Source organism: Lytechinus variegatus, chromosome 16, assembly GCF_018143015.1.
Source record: "Lytechinus variegatus isolate NC3 chromosome 16, Lvar_3.0, whole genome shotgun sequence".
NCBI lineage: Eukaryota > Metazoa > Echinodermata > Echinoidea > Temnopleuroida > Toxopneustidae > Lytechinus > Lytechinus variegatus.
Window position 1 is genome coordinate 15,559,492 of NC_054755.1, and position 24,246 is coordinate 15,583,737.

The following is a 24,246-nucleotide window of genomic DNA, read 5'->3' on the forward strand; positions in this document are numbered from 1 at the left end:
TCACACTATACTCAGAAAAATAGAACATAATTTGGCTGGGCTTTCAGTGTACTTGTGATGAAGGTTGATTTTTACATTTGAACTTCCTCTCAGAACAAGGTTAGTTTCCTTTCTATAAAATATCAAATCAAATAAAATCAAATTAAATCAATAGTCTTATGTCCCATTTTTTTTTTTTTTCAGAGAATAAAGTATTTTTATAAATTCACACTACTCAGATAAAAGGGAACATTTGGATGTTTTTATGTGTACTTGTGATGAGGGTTGGATTTTTACGCTTGAAACTTCCAATAGAATGAGGTCATTTTCATTTCTGAAAAATATAAAATGAAAATCAAATCAATAACTCTATCTTAATATCAAATTTTCAGATAATAGAGTACATTTGTCTCTTTTAGTAAATTCACATTACTCAGAAAAATAAAATTTTTGAATGGTCTTTTTGTGTACTTGTGATGTATGTAGGTTGGATTTACATTTGAACTTCCTCTTTAGAATGAGGTCAGTTTCACTTTGCCTCCCAGTGACATGAATGAAAAGTGGAGTCGAATGAAGTCTTGCCTAAAAATGATTTGTGGTCACACGTTAATAGCTGGTTTGGCTGACAATCAGATGTTTTCTTGATTCATTATTTTTACAGAGGAAGTAAGCACTAAAGTCAAGCTGTTGTTTTTTTTTAGCTGTAAAATATAAATATAATGGTGGTTTGAGGAAAATTTGCCAAAGAATGACATAGATACATATAAAGGTCAGAATCAACCCAGCAAAAAAACTTGATTTGATTATTTAAAAAAGGAAATTCAAACGAGCATAATGCTGAAAATTTCATCAATTTATGAAAAAATGAGAGTTGTGGCACTTTCAAATTTTGCTCATTTTCAAAGAAATAGCTACTACATGTATATGGTAGCAGTGCATTGTACGAAATGACATCTGAAAACAGAAATAGCCCCGAAATTAATTCATCGTGGACTTGGCTCTCACTGCGCAGCGCCAGATTGACTTGGCTCTATCTCTTGATTTGTTGAATGCCGAACAGGGTAGCAGCAACTCCCATCTTTTAACATCTTTTCAGTCTGACATGGCCGGGGTTTGAACTCCCGAACTCTCGTTTGTGAGACAGATGCTCTACCAATTAAGCCAACACACCGGTTCTAATCCTTTCTATCTAATCTTATCTCATCTCAACCCATCACATCCCATCCCGTCCTGTCAAGTCCCATCCCCTTCCCCCCTCACCATCCCCATTCCCTTTCCCTCCTCCCCCTCCCCATCCCATCCCCCTCCCCATCCCCTTCCCCCCCCCCTCACCATCCCCTCCCCATCCCCATTCCCTTTCCCCACCTCCCCATCCCCTCCCCCCTCCCCCTCCCCTCCCCATCCCATCCCCACCTCCCCATCCCCTTCCCCCCCTCACCATCCCCTCCCCCCTCCCCATCCCCTTCCCCCCCTCACCATTCCATCCCCTTCCCCCCCTCACCATCCCCTCCCCATTCCCTTTCCCCCCTCCCCATCCCATCCCCCCCCCTCCCCATCCCCTTCCCCCTCACCATCCCCTCCCCATCCCCATTCCCTTCCCCCCTCCCCATCCCCATCCCATCCCCCATCCCCTTCCCCATTCCCTTCCCCCCCTCCCCATCCCATCCCCCCTCACCATCCCATCCCCATTCCCTTCCCCCCCCCCCCTCCCCATCCCCTCTCCCCTCCCATCTCAATGGGTTTATATCCAATTGGTCTAATGCCAATTCTTTCAATTCCCAACTCGTCTGGCTATTATTTGGTCTACCATCAGTTCATCCACTATCCACATGGTCTAATTGCCATTTCATCCACTCAACCCATTGGTCCAATAGCCATTTAGTCCATATACTATACTGTCTAATTGGAAAAGTTTTAATTGGGCGAATTGAATGAAAAGAATATGGAAATTAGACCAACTGGTTTTAAGACAAAATGGTCATACTTGTAGATGAACTGGTGATTAGACGAAGTGATTATTGTACCAAAGGGTTATAGGACCAAATGGTTGTTAGACGAATCTTAATGGATGGAATGGCATTATCAGATAGACCATGTTGTGAGTGGATAAGTTGGCAATAGATGATTGGCTGTTTATCTCTCAATATAGTCATTGTCTTCTAGCCCTGCACAAAATCTCACACATTTTCTGCTCCTTGAACTTTGTGTCTCATAAATTTTTCTTTCTTTTCATTTTATTGCAGAGCTACGTGCGAACGATGGGCGGAGGGCGTGGCTCTGATACTGGAGGACAGCTTATGCGGTACGCTCGATGCAAGAAACGCAGACGGTCGTACGGCGCTTCACGAAGCTGCCGCTTTAGGAGAGGAAAACATTATATTCAGATTACTAGAGAAGGGAGCAAATATCAACAGTAAAGACAGCAATGGGGTCACTCCACTCTATGTAAGCTCTTAAAATATATTTTAATGGCCAGAGTGTATCAATAAAAATGATATTTTTTGGAAAAGCTGTAAAAATCATGTTTAAACAATCTTCAAAACTTGTTGATTTGCTCTCAAGTGTGCTTTATCAAATGACTTTAAACATTTATGAATAGACATAGGGTATTCTGAGAGAAATATAAAATTCTGCTTTCAACTTATTAGAGAAAATCTAACCAATAGTTGGATAGCATGTTGTTATATAATGCAAAGTTTGATATACAATGCATTATTATAATGCAATATTATACAACGATGTGTCATGTTATTGGTAAGAGTTATTTTTGTCTGATACATGCAGTATGCCAAGGTTATTACTCATCCTCTTTTGTGGCCATCATGAATCGTTCTGAAAGTGCAAAGAAAAAAAAGAAAGGCAGGGATGGAGAGAGAGAGAGAGAGATTAAAAGAGAAATAGAAGGGTGAGAGAAATCCCAGTTCTTATCTACATGTATATTGTGCATCTCTAAACTACAGGTAGTTTAGAGGAAACCAGTTTGGGTGTCCGAAGGGTTCTTGGAAGTGATCTTAGACACCGTCTTCATTACAATCCCCAAAACTAGTAGTGGAAACCAGTTATGGAAACCAATTTGGAAGATCACTTTGATAGCGTTCCCATTTGATCACCCGAAAGTGGTTTTCTAAGCTACTTCACGGCCGCTTCACGGAAAGCGAGCTTGTTGCTTTAGGTAGTACGCTCTCAGTTTCACATAAAATTTGAAACTGCACTATTGGCATTCTACACACAACATGCGTGTACATCGCTTCCTGAAGGTGGTTGTGTCCTCACTTACGCTTAAACTAGTTTAACGAGGCAAAGTGAACTTTAAAGCTGAACTTTAAAGCTACATTGCCAGGTGGGTGATGGAGCTGGCCTGGTTTGGAAAATTGCTTCCAAGTCTGCTTCGACCTTTATTACACATTAAACTAGTTTGAGGATGGTTATGAAAATGTGGTTTTAAGTGGTTGGTCTTCCAAACCAATTTGGAAAACCACCTTGCAATTTTCAAGACCGCTTTGCCCCATCAAACTGGTTTAAGTGTGGGTACGGACCAACCATTCTTAAGGGAGTGATTTTTGAATGGAAGTATGAAAGCATACATTACACAGTGGTTCAAATTTCATGCGGGACATGTGATTCTGCCAAGAATGTTACCCATAGCAACAAGACCACTTTACGGTAAGTAGTTGTGGAACCCATTTGTAGAGATGGTGATGAGAACACTAGCGAAACCATCTTCTAAACTGGTTTCTTAGACTGGTTTAATGGAAACCAGTTGAAGAAAATAGGTAATAATAATAATCATATAACAATACCTGGATTTGTTACACATTTTTTTCTTGAGGAGACTAAGCGCTGCTATTATTTCCCCCATCTTATTTGTGCTGCCATATCGAAGCATTCAAGGAATTTCTTAACTGTGTACCCATATTCACCTCACCTGGGTTGAGTGCAGCACAGTGCGGGTGAATATCTTGCTGAAGGAAAACATGCCATGTCTGGGAATGGGAATCGAAGCCACATCCCTCAGATTGAAAGATGGGAGTGTAAACATTTTTAACTAGACCATGACGCCCCCCATATGATAAGAACAATGTCAGAGAGATACGTTGTACATGTAGGAAAGGAGGATTCAGGGGAGTTTCCCTTTGCTTGGACGCCATTGTGAATGCAGAGTGAGAGAAAGAAAGAGATACAGATATACACTGTTCTCATTATGCTTTCTAAAACTAGTTTACTGGAAACCTGTTCAGGAAACCAGTTTGGTAGATCGCTCTATTCCCATTTGATGACACGAAAGTGTTTTTCAAAATTACTTCACTTAAAGCGATCTTGTTGCTATGGAAATGCTCTCAGTGGGGTGACACGTTTCGCGCAAAATTCAAAACCGTAGCGTAGGCATTCTACACCTGTCGTGTGGAGTAGCGCGCTCCAAATGTGCGGAGATTGCTTCCTGCAGAACAGTTGTGTCCTCACTTACGCTAATACCAGTTTAACATGGCAAAGCGATCTTGAAACTACATTGCGAGGTGGTTTTATGAACTGGTTCGGAAGATCGCTTCGAAGATTGCTTCGACCGTTCTCATTACACATTTAACTAGTTCCCACTGATCTAGTTTCCAGCACTAGTTTTAGGAAGGTAGTGAGAACAGTGTCATAATACATGTACATGTATGCAGAAGTAGAGAGAGAGAGGGAGAAATGGAGAGTGAGATAGAGACACAGAGAGAAACAAACAAAAAAGAATAATACAACTAATTATGTTCTTCTAGATGCTGACAGATGTTTCTGTATGTGGAATCATGAGGATCATTTTCATAAGCTTTTTAAATTAGAAGCAATTGTGACTGGATTATGAGATGTACATGATTGTCTTGACTACAGGCTATTGTCTTAAAAATCCACGCTGGCTAGTAGCAGGGTGTTTTTCAAAGAGAGGGACTTGAAATTTCACTTCAGTTTTCAGTTTGGCCCGATGTCGCCTGTACTTTAATGTACTTGCTAGGATGGTTTTTAATAGTTCTCATACTTGACATTCGCTTCTATCTTACACTCAGGGCTCTGGGAACAATTTTTTTTACAGGGGGTGCTGGTTTGAATTTAGAAAGCAAAAACAACAAAAAGTGTTTAATAGATAAATTCCAGTTTCGGTTACGATCTCAAAATGACTTTTTACAAAATCTAATATAATGACCACCCAAGTGTCTGTATGTATTAAAAAAAATATGTGCCAAAGGATTCTTGAAGAAATTGTGTAATTGCTGAGAAAAAAGCAAAATAAGCGCGGATTCGGTCACTTCCGTCGGGTCTTTATTCCAGCAATAATAATACACTGTCCCACGTGTGCCTATCTGTGTTGGTGATCTTCAGTGTGAACGTTTTTCAGCGTAGATTTCAAGATTTCACAAAGTTCAGTTTATGTAACTGTACCAGATCTAGATCCTCGATGATATTCTGACAATTAAGCCTGGTTCTACAGACTTTCTCATGAAATCAGTGTTTACTGCAACTACAGGCATTTCTCTTTAATAGCTATTAAAGAAAGGTGATTTTGTTCCAGGCCAAAAATGCAGGTCCTTTTGGTAATATTTCTGTCATTTGGGCATACCTACCAGATTTCAAGGGGGTGCTGCCTATCGCCCCACCTTCTTCTGGTCAATGAATTGGATTGCCCTTCAAATTTGAGAGAGATACAAAAAAAAACACGCACAAAAAAACCCATCAAAAATGAAGGAAACAAAAGGGGTATTGCGTCCTATGGTGCCCCTAATGATTTGGATTGGAAATAAAATGTAAATGCTACCCCATTGTGAGCTTGTTTGAAAATAACCATAACTTTGTACATGTGTTAATGTTTTTCTGATACATACATGTAGGCTACCTTGAGAACAAATTTACATGGGGCTCAGAGCTTTTTCACCCCCAAAATGGCCAAAAGAGCCATGGAAAGCAAAATAGAAGCCCTGAAAAATCCCCATTCATTGCAATGTTAAAGGTCAAGTCCACCTCAGAAAAATGTTGATTTGAATCAATAGAGAAAGGTCAAACGAGCAAAACGCTGAAAATTTCATCAAAATCGGATGTAAAATAAGAAAGTTATGGCATTTTGAAGTTACGCTTATTTTTCACAAATCAGTGATATGCCCAACTCAGTGACATACAAATGAGTCAGTCAATGATGTCCATCACTCACTATTTCTTTTGTTTTTTTATTGTTTGAATTATTTCATTTTTTTACATATTTGACAACAAGGACCAACTTGACTGAACCATATAATATAAAACAATGCTCATTCCACATGCATGTTCAGGGAGGAATTAATAATTGTTTAGCTTGACCATGAGAATTAAATGAGAATATCTCATATTTCATATAATGAAATGCAAAAGAAATAGTGAGTGAATGATGTCTTCAGTCTCCTCATTTGCATACCGACCTGGATGTGCATAAAACTGTTTTGTGAAATTAAGCAAAACTTTAAAATGTCATAACTTTATTATTTTTATATACAACCGATTTTGATGAAATTTTCAGTGTTATGCTTGTTGGATTTTTCTCTTTTTATTCAAATCAACCCTTTGTTGGGGGTGGACTTGTCCTTTAAAAGTAATATCCAAGATGCAGAATAATAGGCAGTAAATTGTGAACAGTAGCCCCTAAAATATAGAATTAGTTTTTTGCCTTAGGCCAACAGTTACATGTAGGCTGAAGAGGAAGTTTGGCAGAATGTTCACTGTACAATACAGGCCTACTTAATTCCACTTCCAAGAGAAGTAAAGAACAAAAATAAAACTTCCTATTTCGACACGTGCCTCTTTCCGGTTTGACTTCTTATAAAGGCAAGAAGGAATCAGCGACAAGGAAAATTGAAACTTGAGGAAAATAAATGACCACAGTTCTTCCTGTTATGTATGTGAGCTGATCGATGCATTTGGTTGTTTGATAAAACTTAACAAATAAGATTGAGCAGATCAGGAGATAAAATATTTAGAGAGATACACTCAAAGGTTAAGTGCAGGGAGATTGAATGAAACTGTTGTCCTCTTTTGCTTTAGATACAAGTACATGCGTCGCCAGTATTGAACTCATGGGCCTACATGTACATGTACATGTACATCCTGTTTAACATGGTGTAACTCCGTAACAAAATTATGGGAAGCCAAACATTTCAAAATTTAATAATACTATGTTTCCACTGGCGGATCCAGGGGGGGTGGCCTCGGGCTGGCTTTGAGAGCCGCAATTAAACTTTGTAATGTAAAAATGCCATTTAAACCACCCCCCCCCCCTTTGAAAGTGAAGACCTTTTGTTTTTGTCAAAATTTTCCTCTGGATTTTAGAAAATCTTGGGTCCGCACAGGCGGCATGTTTCCTTTACATGTGGGTGCATGGTATCAAATGGACTGACAAAATGTACTTGTGTCTGTCACAGTTGGCCACAACTTCAAGCCAGAGTTAGATTCAATGAGCCATGGGGGACAATTACTTCTAGAAGTGATTTTATTTTTTATTCAAGAATATAAATTAAGATGTACAAAAAGCTTTATCCAGAGGTGTATCTGGAAAGTTATCTATCAGGAAAATTACATGTAGTTTAAACAGGGACCTATTACTCTTGTTTAAGATGCAATGTATATAAATTATGCAGCGATTTTATTACATTTTTGTTTCGCCTGCATAGCAGAGCGAGACTATAGGCGCTGCTTTTCTGGTGGCGGCGGTGGCGTCGTCAACATTGAAATCCTAACCAAGGTTAAATTTTTGAAATGTCATCATAACTTAGAAAGTATATGAACCTAGTTAATGAAACTTCGACATAAGAGTGATTAAGTATTACTGGACACTCTGCTTGAGGTTCAGGTCACATGACCAGGGTCAAAGGTCATCTAGGGTTAATGAACTTAGACCATGTTGATGGAATCAATTTTATCAAAATCTTAAACTAGGTTAAGTTTTTGAAATATTGTCATAACTTCAAAGTTATATTGACCTAGTTAATAAAAATTAGAAATAATTGCAATAGTGCATCGCTGAAGATCCTGCCTGAGTTTCAGGTCACGTTATTATTATGGTCAAAGGTCACTTTGGGTCAATGAACTTAGGCCATTTTGGGGTTATTTGAGGAATTGTCATCATAACTTTTATCTAGTTCTTGAAACGTGGACATAAGAGCAACCATGTATCCCTGAATATCATATGCGAGTTTCAGGTCACATGACCAAGGTCAAAAGTCACTTAGGGTCAATGAACTTTCGCCATGTTGGGGGTATTTGAAGAATTGTCATCATAACTTTGAAATTTCATAGATCTAGTTCATGAAACTTGGACAGAAGAGCAATCAAGTATCCTTGAACATCTTGTGTGAGTTTTAAGTCACTTTAGGTCAAAGGTCATTTAAGGTCAACAAATTGTTAATTTTTGGGGTATTTGTGGAACTATCATCATAACTTTAAAAGTTTATGGATCTAGTTCATAAAACTTGGACATAAGAGCAGCAATGTATTCCTGAATACCCTGTGCACTTTTCAGGAACATGGCCAAGATCAAAGGTCATTTAAAGGTCAATTAACTCTGGCCGTGTTTGGAGTATGTTTTGAATTGGCATCATAGCTCAGAAAGTTTATGGATCTAGCTCATGAAACATTGACATAAGGGTAATCAAGTACATGTATGAATGATTGTTTTCAGCATGTCTTAAGTCACATGGTCAAAGGTCATTTTGGGTTGAAGGACATATGAATTTGTTATCATATGAGTGTTTTCTTCTGTCAATAATTATTTATTAGCTGTTTTCAAAGGCAGCACTGCTGCTATATCGAATTGCATGATGCAGGCGAGACTGCCAGAGGCGTTCCACTTGTTGTTGTTAAATTATTTCAGGCTTGATTCTCTCCCACAGGGTGCAGTACAGAAATGAGGGATATGGCTTGGGGCATGGATGGGTGAGATAGATAGATGGATAGATGAATTGATGGATGGATGGATGGATGAATGGGTGGGTGGGTGGATGGATGGATGAATGGATTGATGGATGGATGGATGGGTGGATGGATCATGGATGAATAAAGGAATGAATAGATGGATAGATAATTCAATCAGTTGATAAATCAATCATTCAAACTTTCAGTCTGGAAAAAAAGTATATAAAAAAGCTACAATAAAAGGATTATTTAAGGCTTTTAAATAAGAATTTCCTTGTTAAAAATCTCATGACATTTCATGAAGAAAATAGAGATAGATTGAATAGGAATAAATGTGAATTCAATTTCTTCTTGATTTATACAGACAGCCTGCAGTAGCAACCAGCCAAAGGCTTGTCAATTCCTGATGATAAAGGGGGCTGACCCCACCCTCAGGCACCCGAGGACGGGATGGGTTCCCCTCCACGAGGCGGCGATGAAAGGTCATGCAGGCTGCGTCAAGGAACTTATCATGAATGGCGCCCCCTGTCATCCACGCAGTGCAGATAACGACACTCCTCTTGACTTGGCGAGGAGATACGAGCACCAACATGTCGTTATGTACCTCAGTAAGAAAACTCTCCTACATGAGAAAACTTTGTAATGTTGTGTAAACTGAATCAGAGTTCACATTACCCTGTAAATGTAAATACAATAGTTTGATCAATAATTTGATTTGATTCAGAGAGTATATCATTACATTATAACATATGTCATGGTAAGAGCTTAAGAATGATATCCAGAAATGAAAAGAAAAAACAAACAAACATAATTGTGCAATTGCATGAATATTATATATGCACTCCTTTCTGAGTGTGACTATACATGTGTACCAATCTCTTTGCAGTGTGAATTTTAACTCTCTTGGGAGTAAAAATGACCAAAAAGTAGCTAAAATTCACTCTTAAAGGAACAATGCCTTACATGTATCTCACAGCAAGAGGAGTTTGATTAGGGACCAGATTTGGTAAGTTTGCATAACAGAGTATTTTCAGAATTTTTTTTAATTCCTTTTTTTTTCTTTAATGAGAAAGATCCAATAAAATATTGGATAGATAATGAGCCCCACACATCCATGAAAATTGAAGAAATTAATAGAGATTTCTTCTTTTTACTATATAGTTATTCTAAGAAATTCCCAGGAAAGAACTACCTCACTTAATTCTAATGGAAAATAAGCCCCGCACTTCAAAAAATGGCGTGAATTTATATCACAAATTCATAAAGTGCTATAAAAACAATGTAATAATACCAACAAACTAACCAAATGATAATAATCTCTCACTGCTCCCATTCTTTCTTCCCCCTTCCATCTCTGTCTGGCTCTTTTTCTCTATCTCTCTCTCTCTTTCATTCTGTCATCCCCCCTTATCTCTTCGTTTCCCTTCATTCTCTATAGAGACTTGTAAACCTAAGAATCCTAGGCTACAAGGCAAACCCTGGTTTCACGGATCCATGGACCGGAAAAAAGCCCTGGAATCGATTCAGAAACACGGTGCTAAAGATGGCCAGTATTTGCTCCGGAGCAGTGCTAATAAACCTGACACCATGGTGCTTTCAATGGCTGCAAACGGCACTGTCTTTAACTTTGAGATTAACACTAAAGTAAGAAATTAACACTTAAAGTAAGAAATAACAATGAAGTAAGACATAACACTAGGGCCCTGTTGCATAAAAGAAAAACTTTGGCAAGTTTGTTTGCCAGAGTTTTTGTTTATTTGCAAGTCTGAGAGTTTTCTATTGCAAAAGTATTCTGCAACTGGCCCCAAAGTAAGTTATTAAGTATTTAAGACTGAAATAAGTAATTAACAGTTTTAGCATTAGAAGTAAGTAGTAAACACTAAAGTAATTTCAAGATTACTGATAAATTAGGGTGCTCTTTCACAAAGAGTTGAGTGTAACTTATGCTTCAAGTCTAACGTGCACATGCTATTCAGCATAAAAAAAAAATTGGGTCGTCAAACTGATAGAACCCCTTGTGAGAATAAAATTATGTTACCTTTAAGTCGCCTTGCCCACCCATTGAAAAACTCTAACACCAACCCTGCATGGATTAGTCAATCCTGGCCGGGGGCCCATTTCATAAAGAGTTAAAAACTATGGTAACTTGCCATTATGAAACCTACCATGGTACTAGGGTAGCAGGGCCCAGCAGCCAATCACAATCAAAGTTTCCATGATAGTTTACAATGATGGTAAAATTGTCAAAGATTAGTTCTTCATGAAATTGGGTTCAGATGTTTCAAGTTGTATATTTCACCTTGATCAATTACTCTACTTTCTTTCTTTGCCATTTCAGATGGAGAGCTACTACATCGACGACGGCCCTTACTTCGACACCCTAGAACAACTCATCGATCACTACTCGCGCTACGATGATGGTCTTCCAACACAACTCCTCTTCCCCATTCCCCCTCCCCCGGGGCGTATCGACAATGGTCCCCCTACCAGGGAAAAGCCTAGTCCTGCTCCTAGACCAGTTGATCTTACCTCTCACAAAGGAGTTCCAGTCAGGAGGGATAGTCCTGAACCTCCTGTTAGTCCTCTGGACAGGGAGGGGTCAATACCCATGTCTCCCCCTCCCGTAAGTACAGGAAATTTTTCTTTCGGGGGGGGGGGCTTTATTTTTTTTAACATTTCTATTTTGTTATTTGATCTTTTGGGCCTGATGTTACCATCATAACATGATGAAAAGTCACATATTTACCAAATTATACAGCATGTTTAGAATAAGTAGTTGGAAGTTCTTACATGAAACTAATTCTGTCCATGTTAGGAGCTCTGGGAAATGTATTAGCAGGAAGTATATGTACGTTCCACAGCGGAGTTGGATAAGTCGATAGCAATATCTCCCCTCCTCTATGTGGGAGGAAGTTTATTTACATTTTTTTTTTTTTTTACTTTGGATAGGGGTGGGTCAATACCCTTGTCATCCCTGTGAGTGAGTTTATTAGATTTGATTTGATTAATGCTTTTGTTTGGGATGGCTTTATTTAAATTTTGATTTCTTTTATTACTTGGGCTATTAGGTCTGGATGCCCATGTCATCTCTCATGCTCGTTTATGAATTTTAAATTCATGTTCATTTTATTCATGAAGACAGTGTTATGCATGTCTTGTATTATAATCGTCATTGTTTAGATCAAATTATTATCATTTGTAGGAGTTGCCAACAGGGAGAATGCCTAAGACAAACACCTTCTCCAAGTTGTTTGGTGGAATCCGAGCTTCAGAGAAGATCAAGAAGAAAGAGATGGATCGACAGAGAAAGGAACTCCAGAAAGCCATTAATGAAGCGCCTGGTGGAGGCTCTGACGAGGTTCAGTGTATAGATGCCAGTCACATTGAAAGAGGTTAGCTCTCACCGTTTGTGGTAATTCAGAATTTAAATTTGATAAGCAATTGTCAAACTGGCAACGCGAATATTATTCTGTATTGCTGCATTTTTTTTTGAGTTAGATGCTCCTCATAATGAAAGAGGTAAGCTTAGCTTTTGCACCTGGGGACAAGGATTTATATGAATCTGTATTTATAAGCTTTTTTGTCAAATTGGCAACGTGGATGGACAGACAGATAAAATAACTCAAGAAGACAATCCATGAGGCTACTAGAGGGAGCTCTGATGAGGTTCTTTGTATAGATGCCAGTCTCATTGAAAGGTATAAGCTCTGTGAAAACTGGGGGTTTAAAAACTCTTATTAATTAGCTTTAATTCATGAAATTGTCAACAAATTAATATTTTCAGGTTTCAAATTCTTTGTCCCTTACAGGTAACATAACTGGCCAGGGAGACTTTGGAATGTTCTTGATGGGATCCTGAATGGCAGCTGATGGAAGAAAATAACTTTGAAGTACTTTTACTAGGTTTCAATTCCTTTGTCCCAAGCAGGTAGCAGGATTGACCAGGGAGAGTTTGGGTTTGTTCTTGATTGCAACCTGAAGGGACTCTTATCAGAGAATATTGTTCTGAAGAATTTTTATAGTCAGATTTCAATTTCTTTGTACCATGCAAGGAACAAGATTTTTCCAGGGAATACTTGTCTTTGGGGCAGAGTTAAACAGGGTACCTGATGGATGGATAAACATAGAAGTGAAGACCTTTGTCCTATACATTTAGCGCAATCAGCCTTGAAGAATTGGGGTTTGTTTTAGGGCAGTCCAAAGGGCAGCTCATAGAGGAAAATAGTTCTGAAGATTTTTTTTATTGAGCAAGTAGCACGACTGGCCACAGAGATTTGGTTTGATCTTGGTAAAAAAAACCAAACAGCTCAAAGAGGAAAATAGTCCTGATTTTTTTATGTTGATCAGGTTTCAATTTCTTTGTTCCAGGCTGGTAGCAAGATTGACTAGGGAGAGTTTGGGCTTGTTCTTGATTGCAAACAGAAGGATTGCTGATGGGAGGAATTTAATCCCCCATTGAAGAGATAGACAATTTTTGATTGAGCTACTCATGCTACTACCACAATCTCTTAATGTAGCCTCACTTCTTAAGATCATTGTAGAAATTCCTGAAGCAATATTGGCCATGGAGAGTTTGAGCTTGATGTTGATCTGATGGGCAGCACATTGAGGAAATGTTTCTGGTCTTTTCCATTGATCAGGTTTCAAATTCTTTGTTCCAAGCAGGTTGCAAGATTGGCCAGGGAAAGTTTGAGCTTTTTCTTGATGGCATTCTTAAAGGCAACCAATGGGGAAAGTAGTGTTGACAATTTTGTATTGAATAGATTCAAACTTCTTTGTTCCATCCAGGTAACAAGATCGGCCACAGAGACTTTTGGTTTGTTCTTGTAGGCAAACCGAGTGAAATCTGATCAGTGAAAATAGTTCTGAAAAATACTTTTGATTGATCAGGTTTTCATTTTCTTTATTCCATGCAGGCAACGAGATCGGCCAGGGAGAGTTTGGCTCTGTCTTGGAAGGCAAGCTGAAGGAGGGTAACCGGTGGGTGAAGGTGGCTCTGAAGACCCTACATGCAGATCATCTTCAGACCGGTCAGAAGGAGTTCTTGAGAGAAGCTAAGGTCATGTGTGGTCTAGACCATCCCTGTATTGTCAAGCTCATGGGAGTGTGTCTTGGTCCACCTATGATGTTGGTAAGATCTAATGATGTTCATTATTATTCATAATAGGTCAAAATACCAGTATCAGATTTTGAATACCTAATTATAGATATATGTCAATTCTTAGTCTGCATTCATTTGAAAGAAATGGGAATAAAGAGTAGGTGATGATGAAGAAAAAAGGAGAAGGAAAGAGAGAAGAAGGAGGAGGAGGAAGAGGAGAATAATTAGAATAAGAAGGACGAAGGAAGAGAAAGAGAATTAGAATAAGAAGAAGGGCAAAGGAGTAGAAGGAGGAGTTCTTGAGAGGAGTCAAGGTCATGCATGGTCTTGACCATCCTTGTATCGTCAAGCTCATGGGAGTCTATCTTGGTCCCCCTATGATAGATCACATGAACCCTGCAAAATCAAGATTGTCAATGAATAGCAGTTATGAAAGAAACAGTCTGATTGGTTCCTGGTGTTTTGAACCAAGTGTGCATGACACAATAATCTTGATTGCCCATTGGTACATGTATTTTGGAGTCAATTGCAAACCATTATGTATTTGTTTTTCAAGGTTCAATTGTAGAATTTTGCCAGTCTTGTAGTCTGTATTCATTCCATAGGAGTGCAGAAAAGAATAGGAGGAAGGAATAGTTAGAAGAGGAAGAGGAGGAGAAAGAGGATGAGAAGGAGGAGAAAGAGGATGAGGAGTATGTTGATTCTTTCATTTTAGTTACATATAGAAACATTTCATGAACCATCCAAAAAATTTCAGAGACCACGGCCCCGTCATACAAAGAGTTGTGACTAATCCAATCAATAGCAACTATGGAAAGCCAGCAAAGTCAACATATAAAATGCATGTTCTTTTAAAAAATGTAGATATGAATGTATATCCATAAATTCATTGATTTCTTGCCAACTTGGCGTGTTCTTTGTTTACAAAGGACATTTTGCCATAGAGTTACGATATTGGATCAGACGTAACTCTTCGTAAGACGGGGCCCTGATTTCCTGTCTGCTAACCACATCCAAACCTTATAGGTTGTTAAACAAAATTTAAAATGAAAATTACTTCAAAGGCCTATCTTGAAATGCATGTTCTATCCTGCATTTATGAAACTTCTAATAATCTAGTTCTGGCCCCCATAATACAAAGAATATACATTATAGCTTCATTGCAGGGCTATGATTATAACAGTGATCATAATATGAAGTCATTGGTACAATTTGTACGTGTGCAAGAATATAGATGGAGGTAAATCAAGCATATAAGTTTGTTAATAGAAAAGGTTCTTTTGTTGCTTTTGCAGAAAGCTACATGCAAAGGCATGCTTGTATGCTTTCTTAATTCTAGTTCCGATCAAGATGTCTGTATGGTAAACTTTTATTTGTTTGTTTCTTTTGTTGGCAGGTCCAGGAACTGGTCTCTCTTGGGGCTATGTTGGACTTCCTCCAGAATGATTCCATCACCGCCTCGGACCTGAAGCTCTGGGCCACCCAGATAGCCTCGGGGATGATGTACCTGGAAGGAAAGAAGTTTGTTCATAGAGACCTTGCTGCACGGAACATACTGTTGGAAAATAAAGGACAGGTTAGTATGGTGTCTTCTAAGAGGCAAAAACAAACTGAAATTTGAGTACTTAGTCTGTCCAAAGTAGAGTGGGGTGACCATATTTGACGCATAATTTGTAGATGATTTTCGAGGTGATGTCAGAGAGTTTCTTTTAAATTAGGCAAATCAACTAAAATCATGTAACATGAATAAGAAAAAAAATCCTAACTACCAAATAGACAGCAAGATCTTTGTTCACATCTTGTGGAATCAAGCTTTGAGATTTTGGCCACCTTACTGCATATTCTACCAATCAGTCATAAAAGAAGTTACCATTAATTTCTCTCATTCATATTTTAGGCAAAGATCAGTGACTTTGGTCTGTCGAGAGCCACGGGAGCAAACAACGACTACTACAGATCGACAACCGGTGGACGATGGCCCGTCAAATGGTAAGTTAAGTTATAGGATGTCGTGTATTTTTTGACGACTGGAGAGACATAGGCCTGTATTCTGAAGTCAAATTTAATTTGAGCAGAGAAAGATATTTAAGTTATTATTCCTAGATATTTCTGGACGATTTGAGATGTATTGAGGCATGGGACAGGGGGAGGAGGAGGGCATTCTGATCTGGGCTGTTTTTATTATGTACACAAAGTATAAAAACGAGCCATTTTCGGCGTTACATTGTAAAATCGAAAATGGTGTGGCAATGCTTATACCCATACATGTATATTGTGAATGTGATCTTAAAAGTTGTGCCAGATTTAAAAGAAAAAAAAAGTCGAAAATGTTTGTGGCTATCTTTGTGTCTTTCGAAATAATCACGCAAATCGTTGAGGGTGGCCATTATGGCCCCAAGTCCTTTTAGGTTAATGAATTGAGTGCCATATGAACTGCCATCCCCACTCATATAAAAATCAATACACTGTACTGTATGTAGTTTCTCAATATGCCGTAGTTTTTACTGGCGTTACCACCACACTTCCAATTCCATGATTTATCCATTGAGTGGAACTCTTGCTCAGGATATAAAATTGAAAGAGTTGAGCTCTTTTTTACATGTATGACTAGCAAACTGAACATAACCAATGTTTCATTTCCTTTTGCCTACCTGTAGGTATGCACCAGAGTCTATATACTATGGTACCTTCTCTCATGCATCTGATGTTTGGAGTTTTGGTGTAACGTTATGGGAGATGAACTCAAGGGGATCACAGCCCTATGGAGAAAAAACTGGTGCTGAGGTAAGATATCAACAGTAAATCACAAGTTTCTATTCAGCTCTTTGTCTGTTTTCATTTTGTGTGGAACTTGAGTTTGTTTGATTTGAAGACTGACTGATTTGAGGTCAATGAACTTAGACTAGACCTAAACTTGAAAGAAAAAAATCTGTTAAAGAACTTAGACTGTGTCATGCTATCTCTAAAACTTAATCAGTGGGGGCCACTTACATTGACGAGTGGATACCGTGCGCGACCAAAAAAACATGTAAAAGGGATATCTTTTTCAAGATAGGGCACGTTACGTACGTAACGTGATAAGGGTGTCAAAAACACAAAAAATAACGAAAAGAGGATATCTATTTCGCTTTGCGGGGATGATAAATCAAATTTAAATTTGTTTATAAAGGATGTCCTTTTTGCCCCAACACTACGTGTCTAGAGTCCGATATGCGCGAGCTTTGCCTGTGGAAGGTGGGCCTTACTAAACCAAATGATGTGTAAAGGTAAAACCAACGACCGACGGACCCGTCGGGTCTTCCGTGACATAACAATAAAATTGTTTAGGGGTTCATTTCAGGGAATACTTGCCAAGAGTATCGTTTTGTTTCCAATACTTGGTAAGGGTAGGGTTTCACACGCCAATACTTGTTAAGGGGTGCATTTTCAGAATATAGAAAATACGTGTGTAGTGTGCTTTTCGAGACCCCACGGTCGCGCATGGTATCCACTCATCAATGGAAGTGGCCCCCCCATGGCTACTGTATATGTTGCATCAGTAGAAAGAGAGAATATATTGATTCTGATTAAGTGAAGCTTATACTGTACATGTAGAGTAAACAATATTGCTACTCTGTTTTCATGTTTTGTTTTAGGTCATCAAACAAATAGAGAATGGCCATCGTCTGTCAAGACCCGATGGATGTCCACAGAACGTCTATCACATCATGCAGAAGTGCTGGTCCTATAAACCTTGCAATAGACCTACCTTCTCACAACTCAACGACATGTTCCGGGACGATCCTGAATACGGTGCTTTCTACCACAGAGGGGCCCATAATCCACCCAGCAGGAGATAATAGTCTTGGTCTAGATCCAGGTCTAGGTCAGGTAGTCCTGGTGTCTAGTCCCTAATTTCGTGTAGCCAGAAGTGCATTTTTACAGCCAAAGCAATCAGTAAAAAACAAGATGTAGTTTTTATTCATAGAAATATACGATGGTCATCAAGCAAAATGTGACAGTCTAGGTCCAGTTCAGGTAGTCCTGGTCTAGTCTGTGTAGTTCTGTATTTTGTAGCCAAAAGTGCATTTTCACAGAAAAAATTGATCAGTAGTTGTTGCACAGACTTGCGTCTTATCGCAGAAACAATCGCTTTTCTGTCAGGATTTGATAGTTGCTGTGGTCCAGGAAAAAAAAAAACATGCTTCTTAATCTTAATTTCTAGCCTCTCTACAGCCAAATCAACTCGTAATATTGTCCAGAAATATTATTATTGCACACACTTTTTATTATAGAAAATCTTTGATGCAGTAAATTTCCTGTATCCGAATCTCGGTTCTGATCACAAACATAGTCCTAGTCTAGTTTGATTGGTCCCAAATCATTGTCAGAAGTGTTTTATCTGCTCCAAAACATGTTGGAAATTAAAGAATCTTATAAAGATATGTTAAGGTGTATCTTGTTTTTCATTGTTTGTCTGATTTGCAAATTTTTGTATAATTTGCATGTCAGGTAACACTATTTTGGTAATATATCACCATAGCGATGAATTTAAGCATTTTGACAAATCAATTCTCTAAGATTTGGGTTCTGAATTTTTACATTAATTCCTGTAAGAGGGATCAAGTCCATGTTTGGGGCCAATTCAGTTTCAAATCTTAGATAATCTCACCATTCCTCTGGCATCACTGCTGTTTTGTACATTTATGTCACAGAAGTTTGTAACACCATGTGTGAACGGGCCCTTTATGATCTCTTTCAACATTACCAATATACACTCAAACTCTAAGTATTATTTTATTAGATATTCTGTGACCAGTGAAAGCTTTGCCAATCTTTGAAGCATAGCTTGGCTGTTATTTGTCTGTAAATACTTGAATATGATATATAAGATTTTGATAATGATCTATTTTCTCAACAATGATTGTGATATGTATATCTGGATATACACCGGCAGGTCTGGTTATATATTTCTGTTTCAAAGAAAATGTGAAAAATAAGAAAATGGAGTGAAAGGATATTGCATGTCTGTGTATTAAAACAATACTATATTTTATAGAAAATATTAAAGGAACATGTGTTTTCTTTGAAAAAAAGATGATGTTAAAAATATATATGTAACAATGTTTGCACTACTTTGAAAAGATATTCTGTATGATGCTCTTCATTTTTTTAATCGATCACAAGTAAATCTTTGAAATACTTTGTAATAGAAGTTTCTACATTTATAAGATGCACTTGTATGTACACGAACATTTACAGAATTGAATATCATTCATATACATTTGGCATTCCATAGTTGTTAGTAATACATTAGTGATTGATAGTCAAGTATAAAGTAGGTCACTTGTGAATAACAAAATTTGTGGATCAAATCTCATTTTGCTGTGGCAACCTTCTGAAAGCATTACATGTGCCACTCTCTACCCAGGGGATACTGATATTGTTTCTCTGGATAGGATGTAAATGCTGTTTGTGCATGCATATGAAATGTCAACCTTTTTTTATACTCCCCTAGGAGTGGAGTAGTACATCAAAATCATGTTCAAATCAATTTTCAAGGGAGGTGATTGTGGGTAAAATATAAATGCTGTTTCTGTATGCACATAGATAATGCCATGTTTAATACTCCCCAGGGAGTGGAGTTTGCGCACTGACACAGTCAGTTGTCATGGATGATAATTGTGAAGAGAATATGAATGCTGTTTGGGCATGCAATATAAATGACACCCTGTTGAAATATTCCCCCTGGAGTGGAGTGTGTACACTTTCACGTTGAGCTCAATTGTATAGGGTGATGATAATAAGTAAAATAGAGATGGATCATTCCCGAAGGAGAGGAGTGTGGGTACTGTCATTTAAAGATTAGCCATCTGATTTATTGTCCTCATTGATGAATTCTATAATGATGAGGGCAATGATTGTTGAGATAATAATCCCTTTATTAATAAGGCGCTTAAGACATTCACTGTACATGTGTGTATGAAATTGTGTACAGAGTATTAATACTCTGGTCATCACATTCAATAAAATCATTTCCGCATGTGATGCATGCACATCCTCCACTCCCTAGGGAGTATTCTAGCCAGATATTGGAAGAAAGGAATAACCAAGAAATACTGAGCCCTGAAAACATGAGGAGCGGCACAGTAGAAGTGGGACTTTCAAAACCACTGCAGTCTGAGACATTCAGGCGATTTAAAATTATTATTTAGTTACCAATGTCAGGACAATGGCTGTGATGTTCCACTTGTATGCTGTTATTATAAGGAATATGCAGAGAAATAATATTTTTTATAATTAAATCATACTTTTGATTGTTGTACATGAATATACAAGCATTCCCTTCTAATATTGTATAAGTGGTACGATTTCTGTCCAGTGCTATTAAAACTGATTATACATCACTAAAAAGAGAAATTACTAGATTTTAGATTTAGTGGCTTTATTAGAAGTTGAAATATTTCTGAATGTTTTTTTAATTTACAAATGTCTCGTTATTTCATTTTATTTCACTCAGAAAGAATCCGAAATTAATTACCAGTATATTGACTACTATATAGTTTTAAGAGGAAATAATTAAGTTTTCTAAAATGAAATCATATTTCATCAGTTTTGTCTGTTAAAGAGCAAATGGCATTCAAATGCATAAACGAAGAAAGGAAAGAAAAATCTAACACAATTTGTACCTGTAAATGCATATTTGTGGTTGAAATTCAAATTGGTACTGAAATCAAAGATTGAAAAAAGGGGAAAAGAACATCCCGATTGCATCAGAAGTTTGCTGTTACAATCATATTCTGTTTGTATATGCTAGCACTCAGGATGATCATTAACAGTAATGTGTCTTGATTGAGACACTGGCCCTCATGTTAATGAAATCTTTTTTTTTTTTCTTTTTACTGACATTGCAAAGGCACAGTCACATCATTCCATGAAGGCCTTGCATGTGGCTTGCAGGCGACTATAATAGCTACCCGTAGGTCACCTGCATTGACATTATCTTGCACGTACTGTTGCCTGCAGAACTGCACGCTAGTCTAATTCGCATACAGAAAAGTTGTGAACACGCTCAAAAAAAAATTGCGGGTGAGCTGCGGCAATTGCTTGCAACTTGCCCGCAAGGCTTGTACAATTCAGATACTCCTCATATTTCTACCTGAAATAAAAATTACCAGTAAAAGCTGCTTTCAAGCTTAGGTGTTTATGTTTGTTTTGTTCCATCTTTCATGTCCTGTTGTAGTTTACATTGTGATATAGTCGTGGCTTTAGTTTCAAGCTGACTATAGAATCTGCTTTTATTTGGCACTTAATACATCCAGGTTGGCAATTTCACAAAGGTATTCTACAGATATTCATTTACACCCCGTTGACCCGATAAAAGCTCTCAAGTAAAGTGGCTTATTCTGGTTGTGCCAATCAAGCATACAATCAATCGCTATCATTTGTGAAACCACACCCAGATTAAAAGTCCTATTTATTCCCACATTGCAGATAATTAGACCGTTGTGCTTTTGGTAGGTTTCGGTAGAATATTATATATTTTTTTTCATATTGTATGTTTACATGTAGTTTATTATTATCAAACACAACTTTTATCTATGATTGTAAGTTATGCATCAATGAAAATAAAATGAAATTTTTCAGATATGACTGCAGACTCCAATGTTTAGTTGTGTGAAGTATCTTTGCATTCTTTATTTCTGTATTTTCAGAAATTTAAATGGCCTTGATAGCAGCACCTCTAGTCCTCAACTAGCCATATCTGGTATTGTTTATTACCCACAGTGCATCATTCTCAGCAGTGTAGTTTTGTACTATAGGCCCAGTTGAATGATAACACACAAACTACTTGATGTATTCATACCACCATAATAATGTTAATAAGTACCAGGGGCCTGTTGAACAAAGAGTTTCAATCAATCGCAACTCTAAAAATTATGCACAACTTGATTTTCAACCAATCAACAGCACGCATTTGGGACTTGCGATTGAATTTTTTACTTGCGTTTAAACACAACTCTTTCTGCAATGGACCCCAGTACTTTTCATCTGGGCTTTTCTTCTCAAAATTATAAGCCAATTTTTTTTTTATTATCCATAGTTTCCTTGAAAGATACATGAAATATTAATATATGTGTAGGGGTGTTGTGGCTCAGTGGATAAGTCTCCGGACGGTGAACCACAAGGTCCGGGGTTCAAATCCCACCGCAGCACTAGCGTTCTTTGGCAAGGCGCTCATCTACGTTTGCCACTCTCGACCCAGGTGTAGTAAATTGGCCCCGGTAGGAAGAAATTCCTTGAATGCTCGATGCGCCCGATCAGGGTAGCCGTGCTAAAGCCGGGGTAATAGTATGCAGCGCTTAGAAACATTTGTATTAAGCGCTATATAAATGTTGCATATTATTATTATATATTTATGAGGCGCTGATTATCTAATTGCCTATTCAATAGCGCACTATATATTACCCCGTCTGTAGCTCCAGCTGCTAATGGTGCTCGGTGCACTCAAGGAATTAATCTTGCGTGTACCCATTCACCTCACCTGGGTTGAGTGCAGCACATTGTGGGCGAATTTCTTGCTGAAGGAAAACATGCCATGGCTTGGATTCAAACTCATACTTCTTGGACTGAAAGAAAAGATTTGTAACCACTTGACCATGATGCGCCCACAAAGGTATATGAGACCAAACAAAGCGTTGGTCACGGATCGGTCTTACAAAGAGTTACAATTGATTCAATCAACCTCAACTACAGTCAAACCTGTATTAGTGGCCACCTGTCTATTGCAGCCACCTGCCTACATTTTCATTTATTGGTTTCTGCAACACTTTTTCATAAACACATGAGCAATGAAAATACAATAATAATATACGTATAACTGACAAGCAAAACATTGAACATAATTGCATTTTCTATTGATATATATATCGATTGTTAGAAGGTTGCAGGGGTTACCACTATAAGCTAAGCTTGACTGCGTATAGTGACAACTAAAACTGATTCCCATGTAGGTAGATTGTGCATATAAGAACCTATCTACACTGTATAGCAGCCACCTGTATATAAAGGCCACAATTTGTGCTTCCCTCAGGTGATCACTATAGACAAGTTTCACTATATGGAAATCCATCAATGTCATAATTTTTTCCACAGGAAATTTGCACAATGTCCTTTGTAAACAAATAGCACACTGAATTTCCAAGATAATGATGAATGTATGAATATACTGTACATAATACCTAGAAATTATTTTGAAAATGCCACATTTTACATGTTGATGTTGCTGGCTTTCCATAGTTGAGGGATATATAACTCTTTTTAAGACAAGACCCAGATTGCTCCCTGTTTATAGAGGAACGGGCATCAACTTTCAGGGGAAGTGGATTATAACATGTATTTGCTGATCTTGGGCTTCGTGAAAAGCACTAGAAAATGCCTGTTACATAGACATCTGTGGGGAGGAGCAAACTTGGGTGTCCCAGTTGAGACCCTTCGGCCAAGCCTGCCTAGCCCTGGGCAGCTGTAAGGCCAGGGAAAGACTTTTCCTGAAGGCAATTTCCATTCAGGCATTACATAACGTCTGGTGGTCATAAATCTCACTCTACTGTGGGCAATTTAAATCCAAATGTCAAATTCACCATGAAAATGCATACATACAGTATTTGTAGATGCCGATGATTGTACAAGGTGCTCAATGCTATAGATGTCACAGCTACCAAGTCTCACGCATTATGCGTGAGACTCAAGCATTTTGGACCCTTTGTTCGTCCCCTCAAATCTCTGTCTCACGCAACTATCACAGCCTATCCCCATATACATTGTACACAATGTCTGTGATCTCACTCAGATTCACAATCTCACGCATAGCTGGTCTTTGAACTTGGCATCTCTGAGATGTATATAGCAGAGCATATAATATACAGTATATATATATATATGTTGTTCTTTTTCTTTACTTTCCAGATTTCTATAGGTGGGTAATCATTAATACCTCTTCAACAAAAAAGAAATCAAAATTTATATCCCCAAGGGAGGCTCTCATTAGATACATATGCGAAAACATTAGACTAAAAAATACATGTATTCATTTTTATAAAAAATAAAGATTAATACACTGTATTTGGGTATGAATATAATGCACCCTCCCCCTCTATAGCGCCAACCCAGCCTGGATTGTATGGTAATGCATCCTCTACAGCTAAGAAAATCAATGAAGACATTTTAAAACTCAATTTCATTTGCACAAGCGACATTTAATAATTTCATCAAAATGATGC

General features: G+C 38.0%; 1 protein-coding gene across 1 annotated transcript in view; it reads left to right on the top strand.

Annotated features, from left to right (window-relative positions):
* LOC121430415 (tyrosine-protein kinase HTK16-like) overlaps positions 1-21,616 on the top strand; it is a 33,809-nt gene extending 12,193 nt beyond the window's left edge. Inside the window, exons 2-11 of the mRNA XM_041627706.1 lie at positions 2,223-2,424; positions 9,251-9,494; positions 10,325-10,530; positions 11,225-11,509; positions 12,089-12,278; positions 13,803-14,017; positions 15,384-15,563; positions 15,885-15,976; positions 16,645-16,771; positions 17,623-21,616. Coding sequence (XP_041483640.1) covers positions 2,223-2,424; positions 9,251-9,494; positions 10,325-10,530; positions 11,225-11,509; positions 12,089-12,278; positions 13,803-14,017; positions 15,384-15,563; positions 15,885-15,976; positions 16,645-16,771; positions 17,623-17,826 — 1,945 coding nt within the window. The 3' untranslated portion in view covers positions 17,827-21,616. The remainder of the gene's footprint in view (positions 1-2,222; positions 2,425-9,250; positions 9,495-10,324; positions 10,531-11,224; positions 11,510-12,088; positions 12,279-13,802; positions 14,018-15,383; positions 15,564-15,884; positions 15,977-16,644; positions 16,772-17,622) is intronic.
* Positions 21,617-24,246: the final 2,630 nt, after the last annotated feature.